Genomic DNA, 13,914 nt, shown 5'->3' with positions numbered 1-13,914 from the left:
GTACTGAGATCACTGATGAGATTCATTTGACCTGTCAATTAGAGTATTTTTGCAGACAAAAGACTGGGGGAAGGGAGCTGGCAGATGGATAGTTGAAGCTCAAAGACAAAGAAAAGGGATGGATGTTGAAGTACTGCAGCAAATACTAATGAAAGTTTGAATGATCAATCTATTGGGGGATGGGGGTAGACCACCACAGACCACCATACACCTTGCCTGTGGATCATCTTCAAAAAGAAAAACAGAACTATGCAAGGCAACCACGTAATGCAAGCATAACATTAGTCAGTCAAGGAGAATACCCAGATATTTATTATTATAATGGAGAAACAAGGCAAACCAAGCATGACAAAAAACAGGTGCATAGCAAAAAACTGCATTTACTTTAAGTGTGTATTCTTCTACTTGCAGTATTTTCCATCCTACTGCATGTGAGAAGAGATGTACAGCAGCTACACAACCAGGTTAGTTGGCAGGTCTTTCGTTTTTTAGGACTGCCAGAACAAGTCAAATTGCAATAATCAGACTGTGGAAACTCCATGGCATCCAGCCATGGAGCATTCCCATCCCTGAGGAAAAGGCTGGCAGCTCAACTTCATTCCTACCACTCTCCAAACACCGTATTCCTACATTTTGGTTCCACCAAATTATTGACAGACAAACCAAGAGAGGCTCCAGTCATGTCACTGGTATCACTGACACCTAAGTAAGAAGACACAACTGGCAGACAGGCAGATATGGCCATACTTCCAAACACAAGCAGGACCCACCACTACCATCCCTTAGGGAAAGACAAAGAAGGAAGCAAGAGCCTTGTCCTAGAGGAAGAAAGGACAGATGAGAAAAGGAGACTCCTGAAGAGATTCTGGTTTTGTCTCCCAGAAGCCTTGTTCACAGAATGGAATTCAAGTATCTCAGGACGCACTACAGGAGTACATTCTAATTCAACTCTTAAAATTAAAACAGCCACCTAAACAGCACATGTGCCCAAATGTGTTCTGGGAGTGTCCAGCCACAGGTCAGGGATCAGTGTTGAATCCAGTTTCAGATGGTCAAAAGTTGAAGTGAATAAAACATTACATGTCCCATTTCCTTAACTGCCTTTCTCACTGCCACATTGCTACATTTAATAATCAAAAGACACTTCCATTGGAAGAGGAACAATTCCACTAGCTGCATGTGTACTACAAGGGAATAAAAAGACACATATTTTTCTGGGCTTGAGGAATTAATTGTGTAGTACTTTAGCTTTGTTAAATTCTAGTAACTACCTTTAACAACAAATGGTCAGTAACCAAGCTCAATTGCTGGGACATACAGATGCAGATAAAAATACATATTATAAGCTTAGCAAGACATTTTATTCTTCTATTACTTTAGAACAAATATTATAAAACTGTTAAAGATTCTTTTATTCTAAAACCTCATCTATAGAAAACACCAAGTCCAACACATTGAAGGATGTTTTCTGTATCTATAGGAAAGTCTAAACAGCAGCATTAGACCATTGTCATAGGGCCCACTATCACTAAAATGTTATGATACCTGCACAGAACTGCTCAACTTGAGACAGATCACGAGACAGAAACATGTGGGTCAACATAAAAAAGGAATCTCACACTAACTAGGAAAGCTTATTGGCATGTAGCAGGAAAACAGAGATCATGCCAAATTCCCCCAAACTGATGCAAGTCTGCAAAAGGTAAAATGCTACTGGTAGATTTTATGCCCCACTGAGGAGACAGGTGGGACTGTATGAGAACAGGAGCTCATTCTGGGCTTCACGATACCCTGCAATAAAGAGAAGTTACATTCAAGCAGAATTCAGTCACCATTCCACCTCAGTGACAAGTTTGTCAGAGGTGTCAGGATAGACAAAGATGTGCCCAGAGAGGTCCCACTTGGAGCATCTCCTACCAGCTGCTGCACAGTCACAGAGCCACCAATTAAAGGTCCACAAAGGGCTGCCCTGACTGTGGCTCAGCACAGAGAGAACGGAGGTAGGGGAAACTTTTCAAAAATCTTTTCAAAGGCACCCAGCACTTCTGAAAAACAGTGATGCCCACCAGGACAGAGGCAAACCTCGACTGGATGGAGACAGCCAAAGCAGAATCTGTCCACAGGCTCTGTATGGCCAGGACCTCACCAGATCCACGTGCACAGATTTCCATACTCATGTCCTCCCACTCTCCTCCCCTTTCCATGCTAATGTTTGCACTGCCTTTGAAGACAAATGCATCCCCTGAAGCAACTGTTGATTGACAGCTCTGCTCTGTAAACAAGTGTCAAGGAAACAAAGCCTTAATGATGCCCTGTCATCTAAAAATACTATAAACAATGTCTGTGTTACTGAGGGATAAAAGAGGGCCTTGTTCCTAATGAAGAGGATAGACTATGAGAGGAAAACTCACTTCCCAGCTTTATAGGATTCGGTGCATATAAACCTAGGATATTTATTCAACTTCATTGGGCTTTGCTTGCTCCCAGCCCTACTGAGAGGACAAGCTGACACCACTGCTCCAACACAAGGGATTCACAGGACTAGCACACAACTGACAATTAAGGCACTGGTATTGGGAAAGTTCATTGTAATCTTCTGTGGAAAGGCACTGGGAAAACTCGAAGCATTATTAAAAGAGTGCCCTAAATAGTCTGCCAAGACAGCCAATCCAAACATCATTTTCACTCAAAGATACAAAAATGAACCGTTTTCTCCATTTACTTAATCTTGGAAATTTTCCTGTATCTAAGTGATTTCATGTCTGCTCACTTTCCAAGTGCCACAGTTTGGTGCTTCTTGTGTTCTAGTAGTGACTTCCCCTCGGGATTCCCTCATCCAAGTGTGACCCAAAATAAGCAGCAAGGTCTGTCCCACTCTTCCCATGTTAACTCATGCATTATTCAAAAATGCTCAGAAGCGCAAAAGTCTTTACTGAACAACTGAGCCAGAGAGGAAGAGACAGAGATTACAGCATCATGTTCTTCAACCTACTAAGAAGGTCATGGTCCATTTAGCATGAAAGGGAAACCAAGATTTCACAAGCTGTAAGGAAAAAAAATGTACTTGGAAATTACATCTTATTTCCTTCAGATCTCTTCTAATTATTCTCTGTATCCTCCTGTCCAACTCTGACCAAATCCCTTTATGAATCATTTGTTTTTCCATGTATACTTCTGAAAACAGACACACACTTTTTTTAAAAAAAGAACAATGTCACACAATGACTGTGCCACCCATTCTTACATCTCACATGTATCACTGTTATTTCCTTTGCAGGCCATTTTGGTAACACAAAAAATACATCAGCAATGCCTGTGTAATGCCAAGGGAAGGAGGAATATACTTCAAACTGAAAATGAACGGGAGATGAAAATACATTTCTAGACTTTCAATGTTTTTAGTGCGGTATGTGAGTGATTTTTATGATAAACACAAACCTAGAGCACACATCTTTGTTTGATTCTTATGCACCACCATTGTCCTGGAAATTAAGAAACTGTTCAAACACAAACCAAACAGACTTGAAATGAGAAGTCACACCAGAAAGAAGACTAGAACCAGGATTCCCTTCCCACAGGCATCTTTCAGATTTTATTTTGCTCCAGTTCAAGGCACCATTTGTAAAATAGGGGTGGACATATTCTCAAGCAATTCATTCGGCAAAATTACAAAATAATAATGCAACCATTTGACAGTAAAAATGACAACCAAAAGAACATTCCATAAAACATATTTATTTAATCAAATCAGTATTTTCCAGTATTACATTTTTTTACGAGCTCCAATGACTGAGAAAGCCAAAAATTTGAAGCTTAGGGATCACAAAGTTTCCTGTCATTCATTACGATGGTAAACTGGTGCTTCACTGAGCTTATTTAAAAATGCCTCAGCAACCAAAGCACAGTAGGCTTTCATTTGATGATGAACCTGAAGTGTCAAGTCAAAACAGCATCAGGGAAGGAGCATCACTAACATTCCTGCTCCAGTATTTCAAAGCTAAGACACTGGTTTTCATCAGCTATTGGGTTATGAGGCTTGAACATATCAGGACAGTTTTATGACAGTAAACAAGCTATCCACTTCTCATGCCATAGGTTACTTTAGTATCTAAAGTTAGTTTCTCTAATTCCATTGTGTTTACTTATTCTCAGTTCTCCTCCCCACCTTCACTAGAGTAAACAGAAAAAAAAATATTTTCAATAGGAAAACACAACTCATCCCAGAAAGAAAAAAAAAAACACAGGAATAGATTTAAGATTGAAGAGCAAAAAATTGGGGATCACCAGCATGAAAATAAATCATCATTAGAGCTCAGAAATATGGAGAAACCATACTCAAAAAAAGTTCCAGAAATGTTAGGTTTTTATTATGAAAATCAGATTTCATTTCTCATAGCTGTCAAAATTATTCATAAAGAGATGTTTTCATATGACACTAGATCTTTTGGAAAACTTTCAGGGAAAAGGCAAGCTAAATCACCTTTCCCCAGCTTGTGGCACACGGGGGAATCAAGACACAGACCCAACTCTTACTGCAACCTCCCCAGAGCAGCAACTTCTGGACTTCAAAAATCACCACATCAAAACCATCATGTTTTTATCCAGAGGCAAAACTCATTTATTCAACCTGAATTAATTTATGATTATATACTTTCAAAGTTTCACTTTTGAGCAGAACAGGAGCACAAATCACAGCAGTGATTTTTCTGATATAAGTGTTTTGAAAAACACTTTCAAGTGAAAATAAAAGTCAAAAAGTTTGTAAAACAAATGTAAGGGTAACTTTAAAGGATATTAACAAGCTGGATTTAAAATGCAAATTGAGTTTTTTTGTAGTTTGTGTTGCAGACCAAATACTTGCAAAGACATAATGAAGATCTAGCACCTCATTTTCAAGCTCTCATCCTAATGAAAAATAGCAAAGGTATTCTGGTAAAGCACAAAACAAAACAACCAAAGGAACTACTTGTCTCATGGTATCTCCTTTTACTTACTGACTCTCGATGCCAAAACATGTTTTGGGGAAACTTTGATAAGTCGGTCCCCACTGGAAATGTAACTTAGAAAATAAAACCCCTCATCGTCATACCTGTGGGACTGAAATTTCTGGCCTCAAGCAATGGTTTGTTTCTCCAGGAAACATGCCAAATGTGTTATCAGCACCTCTGTAAACTCCAGAGTTTCCTATTTCTATACCAGTGCTGTCTTCATGCTGTTTCTCACACACTGCCAGACAACTTTCCATAATTTCTGAAACCTTCATACAGCTCAGCAGCAAGGAACACACTTTGATACTGACAGGTTAGCAGGGAAAGGTTACACTTCATGCTTTACTTGCACTGGTGTTCAGGCTCAGAAGTGAAGCCTCAGTCCCCAGACTTGAGATGTGCTGCCAAAAGTCCCCTGCTTCACGAGCTCTCAAACACTGTCATGCACCACTCCAGGACAAGGCATGAGAGCACACGCACGCTGAACAGCTTTCATCATCACCTCTGCCTGCACACTGCACAAACCCTTTGGGTTCTGCCTCTCACAAATCACGTGTGCCCGTTTACACATCTCCCTAAATCCCCCTTCATACTCAGGCAGTTTGCTTCTTCTTCCCCTCCAGAAAGGCATCCTCAGCCTCATGCTCTAGCACAATCAGAAACCTAAGCTACGGCTGTGATTAAAAAAAAACAAAGCATGGAGAAAAAAGGCTTCCATGTCCTTGTCTCTGTGTGAACCACAGGATACTGAGAAATGTTCGACTTCAAGCTTCAGTCTTAGAAGTTCTCTTTGACATGAGAGATGCAGCCACCTAGCAGTGGCTAACACTTGAATTCAAAGCTTTGGCTAAGGTTGCATCTAACCTATTACTTATATCTGAAGCTGCAGTGCAGTTCATAAGGAAATGACTGCGTTTTCCCAACCTACCATCCATTGGTGTGATTCACAGAGCAGTTTCAGTGTACTTGAGCTACATTCCTCTTAGAGGAAGAGAACAGAAGCTCATATCCAGATGCATTGGTAAGGCAATCCAACTACTAATGGAATCAAAACAATGACTCGATATTTGGATGGCTTCATGCTGCATGACTGATAGAAAACTTCAGTCCAGATCACAAAAAATAAACAAACAAAAAAAAACTAGCTAAAAATAAATGCCAATGGGCCTCAGCATCACCTTTTGACTTTCTGATTCTTCAAAAATCCAAACAATATCCATAGAATTAAACCCTCTTTCCAAGTTAGTAAGGTATCAGACTGGCTCATCCAGTTTCTTAGCAGAAACCAGCTCAGCTCTAATGACACCAGAAATAGCCCAGAACCCCAGAAAAGGTCACACCACTTACCAGGCCACTGCAAGTGCTGATGGCTGCTGTCCCACTGCCGGAGCCGGGCTGCCACACTGTGCCAAGGAAGTGGCAAGGAACTCCAGAGTGAGTCGAAATCTTCGCTCTGGTGTGGTTGCCACGTCTCCTTTCTACTACATAGTTACGGGAAAGAAATCCCATGTGGACAGTCAAGTTAAAAAACAGATCCTTCTCCTCATGATTAATTTTGTAATATACCACATTTTCACTTTTTCCAAGATGTCTCTTCTTCCTTGGGCTTGAGATGTGATGGTGTAGATTAAAAGAAAGAAAATGCCCACTTGCATCTACTCTTGCTGGATGAACCACATGGTATTCTGGCACTGTCTTCACAAATTGCTCTGAGAGAAGAGGGGGGAAAGAAACAAAACCAGAGTGAGTGCTAGCCTGTTCAGATCTCACATAATTTAAAGGAAAAATCAAAAGTGAGAGCAATTCAGGACAACATCCTATCGACACAAAGGCAGGCAGTACACTGACTACCATGGAACACATTCCTCATTTGGGCTTTCTATTCTCCCATTGTAACACTTAGTTTAGAAGCTAAACATTCTTCTTTTCAAGCATTTTGTCACCATTCATATAAAAGACTGATTGTCACACAAAACCCCCTCTTCCCAATCCCACAAGGACTGGGAAGCCTCCATGTCCTAGGTCTCCAGCACATGATACTCTGATAAAGGAGTGTGATCTTCATACATCCAAAAAACTGACCACCTGAAGTTGGACATAGAACCTTGCAAACATACAAAGGTGAAGGGAACACAAATTAGCTTGATTATTTGCAGTAACAGCATCTCAGTGGCATCAGCTTTAGCAGCTGCTGCAGCTGCAGCTTCGGAATTTCACAGAAGAGTTTGAAGAGAATGAAGTAATCGTGCTGTTTTATATAAAAAGTTCCAAGCAGGGTAAGATTGAAAATCTTATCACTTGTCAGAATCTACCAGGAGAGGAGAGCTTTATTGACACTGCTGTCCCCTGCTACAACAGGGGACGCATACATAAGAAGATACAGAAGAAACACCACCTGTACCTAATTTTTTTTTTAATTGCTGTGAAACACAAAAGTCCCACACAAATAACACGAATCTATGTAAAACACAATCCATAAGAACTCATGCCCTAAAGGCCAGATCTGCTGGCATATTTGAATTCTGCCTAGAAATGACAGTCTGAACATATTTAATTAAAAAGAAGTTATAACAACACACATTAATCCAATTCCTCTTTACCCAGAGTTGCTCTTCATTCCCTAAGTCCCAGCCACACACACATGAAGTGACTACACTTCATTCATTAACTAAGCTGCTTAAAAAAGCAATTAGCCTGTTCCCAGCTGCTTCCAGGCTAGGTCTGGTTAGGCAATCCTTTTAGAAGAACTTCTCCCTCCACTGCCTGTTACCTTCAAAGTCACAGAGAAAAAATCCTGCCTAAGCAGGCAGCTGTCTGGATTCATCCCCTTCTGGAAGGAACACAGCTGTCCTCATTAGCTGCAGTTTAAGACGTGGCTGCTTGAGTTTCCTCAGGCCATGGACCCCTGAGACACGTGCACTGAAACACTTCCAATTGAAAGGAAAGGAAAACAAAACACACAAACCCCTGGCCTCCCAGCACATACACAACTACATCCGAAATCTGAACTAGTTTCAGCAGCACCTTTACTTCAGAAACAAGTTTATTCTCTTACACAACAAATTTCTTTGTATACAAGCCTTCCCACCAGCCTGCAGTGACTTGCAGCCTTTGTAGGACAAGCCACAGCAGTGAGGTTTTATAGAGCCAGGTCTTGACAACATGGACACTAAAGCCCACCACAGGTTCTGAGAGACATCTACTTCTGTCCACAGAAGGGGACTGACACACTGGAAACTCAGTGCAAACCTTCATGCCTGCAGTTTGCACAGCCTCTGGACAGCGCAAAAGGTCCTGGATGCCTGATAATTCAGCAGCTGAAGCTAAACCAAGGCTCCCCCTCCTCACACTCCAGAGTAAAGCAGGAAAAACAAACAAAAAAACAAAACAAAACAAAAAAAGGCAGGTAGAAGAGATAAGAAACAATACAGCTTATTTGCAGATGTTAAATTGTGAGACTTCTGGGAAATCCCACATCCCATATTGTGCTAGCAAAGTCAGACTAACACAGAATGCTGCAAGACCAGACCCCCATTTCTACGGTTTTCAGCACAACTCATTAAATAATCAAATTAAATGCCTGAAGGAAAACTTACTCATTTGCTGTCACTGTGCGTTTTGGCTCTGCCTGATGTCTTAAACCTAATTTGTTGTGGCTTAACTGCTGAACTCCATGCAAGACCAAAGACTTGTGGTTTTGGATTTAAAATTATTTTTTTTAGTTTTTTACTTCATCACTACAGCACTTAGTGTATAGAGGGTAAAGTAGACCATTAGCATCAGTAAGATGGAAAATAATGCTGAAGCACTGGATTATCAAAGCAGAGAAATTTAACTTCTTCTGGCTGCTCACTAAATACTTCTTTAGTCACTGGAGAGGTCTTTGTGCTGCAATAATAATGTATGGTAATACAAGTTCAGAAATGAATTATTAAAAAGTCTTTAAAACACTAGAGGGAATAAGATTACAACACAAAAGTCTAACATGATAAGGTAACAATATTTCTGCAAGTAACCATTATCAGTACAGTATTGCCTAGACTGCTGGGTAAAAGGCAATCCTAACTGTAAGAGGAATATTTACTGAGCTCCACACTAAGTCCAAGATAGAATAGTTTCTGCCTGGAGGAAACTCTCTGGAGAAGAGTGTAAAACAAAGAGAGGAGGTACAATTTTGGTGCTCCTTTTCTGCTCTTCTAGGAAGAAGAAGAAAATACATGCAACCCAGACGGCTCAAAATTAAGGGCTGCATCCTTCAACACTGAGTGCCTCTATTTTCATATAGTAACATGAATTCCTATTAAAAAACCACAAGTTCCCACAAAACTTCACAGCAGCAAGCAGTGAAGGGAATGGAGAGAATGAATGCCACTGACAAGTTATGGCACTGGCATGTCACAGCATGCCCTTTGGACACCCAGCATAGTCTCCACTCCAGGTGAGTGGGCACTGCTCAGGATTTACAGGCCAGGAAAGGTGGCTGTGTAGCTCCAGAGAATGTTTTATCTTTCCAGAACTACAGCCTGAGCATGCTGGCTTGCACTGGTGCTGCAAACAAGACTGAAGCACAGCAATGAGCAGCACACATTGCAGTCAGGACCTTGCTCGGCAATCACAGTGTCTGCTCAGACCCTCTGGGCACACAGGACAGGCAACTGTTCAGGCCCTTCACACTTGTTTGAGGAGCCCAAGTATTGTTTAAGTTGTCAGAGAAATCTTTTCTGCAGACCTTCCTAATTCTGTATCATTGAAAACATCTGATAATACTCAAAACCACTCCCTTGTGTTCTGCTCCTCTGTGGATTCAAATTCACCACATATGGCAGAGAATTGCCTTATTAAGAATGACTGCAGACAAAGTGAACAAACTAGGATAAAGAGAAAAACATACATGATCTGTCACACATGACAGGAAAACCACAATTTACTTTAAATACATAACATGTTCCCTGACAAAATTCCTTCAAAATGTGACACATCATCATTTGCCATTGTTTCATCTCCATCTTTGTAGTTTGTGTACATCTGCCCCTCAGACCCTCTGGCTTCTTTTCAAACCCTGGGATAGGAAACAGTGTGCCTCATCTTGTGAGGAAGCATCATACCCACAAAACACAGCAAGCTCCACAGCCCCATGGCAGAGAGGAGGCCTTCAGCACTCAGCAAGGGCATCCCCAGCTGTCCCAGCTGCCCCACTAATGGATGTAGAGAGAGTAGAACACTTCAGCTGCATCACATACAAACTTCAGTTCACACTTCACACTGCAAGAAACCCTCCTTTGTAAAAAAATAGCCACATTTTTAACTGCATTTTAACTCAATGCTATTTGCAAACTCTTGGAAAAGACTGTTTTCCATGCCTAGAAAGTTAAACTAATTCTACATTCATTTCCTAATGCCTGACAATTAAATAGCCACTATATGCTAAATAACACAACCATCCCTGTTCAGTCCCACGTAGAGTCACAGGGATGTAATTATTGCTAGCATCCACTTTCAATGAATCCAACTGGAACCAAGTTCAGGATACTTGAAAAGTCACTTTTCAGGCACCTTACTGAAACAATTTTCAGGCACCTTATCTAAACACTTATCTTTTCCACACTCTCTGAGGGGTACAGAAGATTTTCTCATTTGTGTTCAAGCTCTCCTGAAAGCACCACAGCTGTTGATTGCACCAGGAAGCAGAATTTCCTCATATACTTCTGGGTCTTCTACCACCAGGCAGAGGTTTCCAACTACCCATAACTTTTTTCCCTTGGGAGTCACGATTTTTCTTAAACAGGCAAAAACTAAAATAAAAAATAAAATTCCTGAGTTGCACTCCCCACAGCAAAAGAGGGAGAACATAACGCAACTGTGAGGGCAGCCTCAAAGAAACCCCTCCTGCGGATGAAGTCTGACTTGTAATTTACCATCCTCACCGAAATGTGAGAAACTCACAGCGGGTGTTGAACCCTGATTAACATCAATCCTTCTGCAGCGCCTGCTGCTTCGGTACAGAAGCGGTCGCTTGGTTATAAATAAATAAATAATCAGGACAGCAAACTTCTTCGGTTTAGTAGCACAAAACGATTCTGGCATTTAGAGAGCTGCCTCTGAGCGGGGAAGATCTGCAAAAGGCAGGGTTTAGCAATACCTTCATCTCTACAGAGCCAAACTCGATGACCGCCCAGGAGCCGCAGGAAGGCGCGGCCGGAGCGCGGAGCGGAGGGTGCGGAGCGGCCGAGCAGCACCGGGGCCCGGCCCGGCCCGGCTGGCCGCCCCCAGCCCCAGCAGCGCCCCGGAGCCGCGCTGCCCCGCCGGGACCCGCTCCCGTCCCGTCCCGTCCCGTCCCGCCCGGCGCCACTGACCTTGCCCGCCGTCGGGGAACGGGGAGCTGCCGGCCGGCGGGGCCCTGCCCAGGCAGGGCGCTTGGGCGCGGAGGACGAGGAGGCAGAGGGAGAGCATGCGTGCGGCCCGGCTCCGCGGGACACATGGCATGGTGCGGGCGGGCGGCTGCGAGCGGGGCGCCTATCGGGGCCGCGGCATGGCCGGGCCGCTCCGGCGCGCCGGACACAGCGCCGCTCGCACGGGGGCTGCGCGGGGCCGGCCCGGTGTCTGGTTTCTGCCGGCGGAGGAAGGAGGGCTGTGGGGAGGGAGCAGCTCCCGCCCGCCTCAGAGCCGCCGGGGTTAACGCGGCGGGACGAACCGGGCCGGGCCGGCGGGGCGGGAGGAGAGGCGAGGCCGCCGACGGGGGCTGCCGCCCCTCTCCGCCCTGCGGCGCGGCCGGAGCGAGGCGTGCGGCCCGGCACCCGCGGGAGGGCCCCCGGCACGGCCGGCATCCCCTCGCTGCTCTCGGGCTGGGACAAGCCCCTCGCAGCCCCGCACACGCCCTGGCAGAGGGTCCCCGCCGCGGGAGGAGGTGTGGGAGCACGCGGGAGGTTGACCCGATTCCCGCCGCTCTGTGAGGCGGCAGCAGGGCAAGGCGAGGGTTCCCCGGCTGAATCCCCCGTAGCCCGTGGCCCCTCGGGGCCCGGCAGCCAGAACACAGTTTCCACGCTGCCTCACCGAATCAGGAGTCAGGTTGGAAAAGACCTCAGCGGTCATTGAGTCCAGCCTGTGACTGAGTATCAAAATGTCAATTAGGCCATGGCACTAAGAGCCACAAACTGCTTTCCTAAACACCTCCAGGGATGCTGACTTACCATCTCCCTAGGCCGTCCATGCCAAAGTCCAGTCATCCTTCCTTGTGAAGAAATTCTCTTCAATCTCCGCCTAAACCTCCCGATGCAGCTAAAGACTCCTCAAGGTGTTCTGTATTTTAGCAGTGTGCTGGCACATCAGAGTTACTTCTCAATGTCCTCCCTTTGAACAGAAAGTTCCTACATAGCCTTGGCGTCTACATTTTTATGAGTATGCCACGAGCTCTCTGCCAAGAGTCTCCTCATGTGGCATCTGCTGTGGTTACTGCCGGGCCAAGGCTCCACAGGTGGGTGATGTTCCATGCTTGATACCTGGCCTGGGTTCCTCATCTGCTTTGGTAGCCTCCTGCTTAAAGTTGACTCCACTATGGACTTCTTGTATACTTTCATAGCAATCTGTGCTTAATTATGTTTGTTTCTCTGCTCAGTTTTCTCAAGATGAATGGCTGCCACAGTTCAACTGCCTTAGCTCTAAGAACTGTGAACTCCAGACTCCAGAGCACAAAAACCCAAAAAACACTTAAAGCTCCAAGGTTTTCTAAATCAGCAAGAAATGTGGCTTCTCCCAGGACCCAGATAACTCTGGAAACAGATCATATTTATGAGAGTGAGAATTGATTTAGGAATCATTATGTGTTCTCTTCTAGATAATGGAAGGACACAGACCATGCAAAAGACATGAAGTATTTGATATACGGTATCACTTGCCAAGAGGAGATTTGTTAATTGCAAGGTATTTATTTCAATATGTCTGTCCATATATTCTACACATGATTAATATTATCTCATCTATTACAGTGACAAGTTTCCTCGTGCTCTTGCCATTAGGATTCTTAGTCTAGTCAAACAGTGGGCACTAGGCTGTGTTGTGAGACTGGATATTATAGCCTGCTTAGCTCTTTATCATTACTTCCCTGAAATTAATTTAAAGCTAAGTGTGACCTGGAATTTGTATTATATATATAATATCTAACATCTAGAAAAGACTTGACAATTGTTGCATACAAAAAGCCACACTCTTTGACATTCATATTTTAAAATAATTCCGTTGGCAAATAAGTAAGTATCTACACCCAATGAAATAAAAAAGAATAAGACAGAAAATGAGGAGAACAGGCTGGGAGCAGTGGAAAGAAAGTATGGTGGTTCAAGAGATAGGCATATATTTACAAAGTATTGGTTTAACATACTTCTTGAAGGCCATCAAAAAAATAGCCCTTCTGTGAGAGACATTTAACTATTTGCTTCCATCTTCAGTCACCTCTTTAGGTAGGTGTTCACTGGTAGGTGAATCTGACAGGAGACAACTAGTATTTCATGCAGGACTACATCTTGGCTTCTGCCTCAGCAGAAAAACTTAATTCCTGTTGTCTGTATTTCTCTCCAACCCTGGAAGTGATGGAGAGCTAAGAGCTTTAGGACCTCAAGAGAGTTGGTGGGAATGGACTTTGTTTTGATTTGATTTTTTTTTTTTTTTAATGACAAAAATTTGTAGATTGAAAAGTCATACAGAGTGGAGAAAGAAAACTGTGGGAATCTGGTCTGAGGCATCTATAACTCCCTGGGCTTTGTGCCAGCATGCACATACACAGAAAAAATGATTCACTGGGTGTAGTGTCAGAAAATACCCTGGGGAACAGTAGGGTTCCTGCTTCAGGGATGCTGTAGCTGTAGCTGATGCAGCGTCCAAAAGACAGTACTGTACCAGCTACGAAGCAAAAAACTCCATCTATCCCAGTTAA

At 43.5% G+C, this 13,914-nt stretch overlaps 1 protein-coding gene across 1 annotated transcript in view; it reads right to left on the bottom strand.

The window, feature by feature from the left end:
- ADAMTS12 (ADAM metallopeptidase with thrombospondin type 1 motif 12) overlaps window positions 1-11,715 on the bottom strand; it is a 143,455-nt gene extending 131,740 nt beyond the window's left edge. The window contains exons 1-2 of the mRNA XM_056514235.1: window positions 11,342-11,715; window positions 6,336-6,697 (exon numbers count right to left, since the gene is read on the bottom strand). Of these exons, the coding sequence (XP_056370210.1) occupies window positions 6,336-6,697; window positions 11,342-11,471 (492 nt within the window). The 5' untranslated portion in view covers window positions 11,472-11,715. The remainder of the gene's footprint in view (window positions 1-6,335; window positions 6,698-11,341) is intronic.
- Between the last annotated feature and the right edge of the window lie 2,199 nt (window positions 11,716-13,914).

The sequence above is a fragment of the Oenanthe melanoleuca genome, chromosome Z (genome assembly GCF_029582105.1).
Source record: "Oenanthe melanoleuca isolate GR-GAL-2019-014 chromosome Z, OMel1.0, whole genome shotgun sequence".
Lineage (NCBI taxonomy): Eukaryota > Metazoa > Chordata > Aves > Passeriformes > Muscicapidae > Oenanthe > Oenanthe melanoleuca.
The sequence above is the reverse complement of the archived record's forward strand: the minus strand, read 5'-3'. Positions and strand labels throughout refer to the sequence as shown.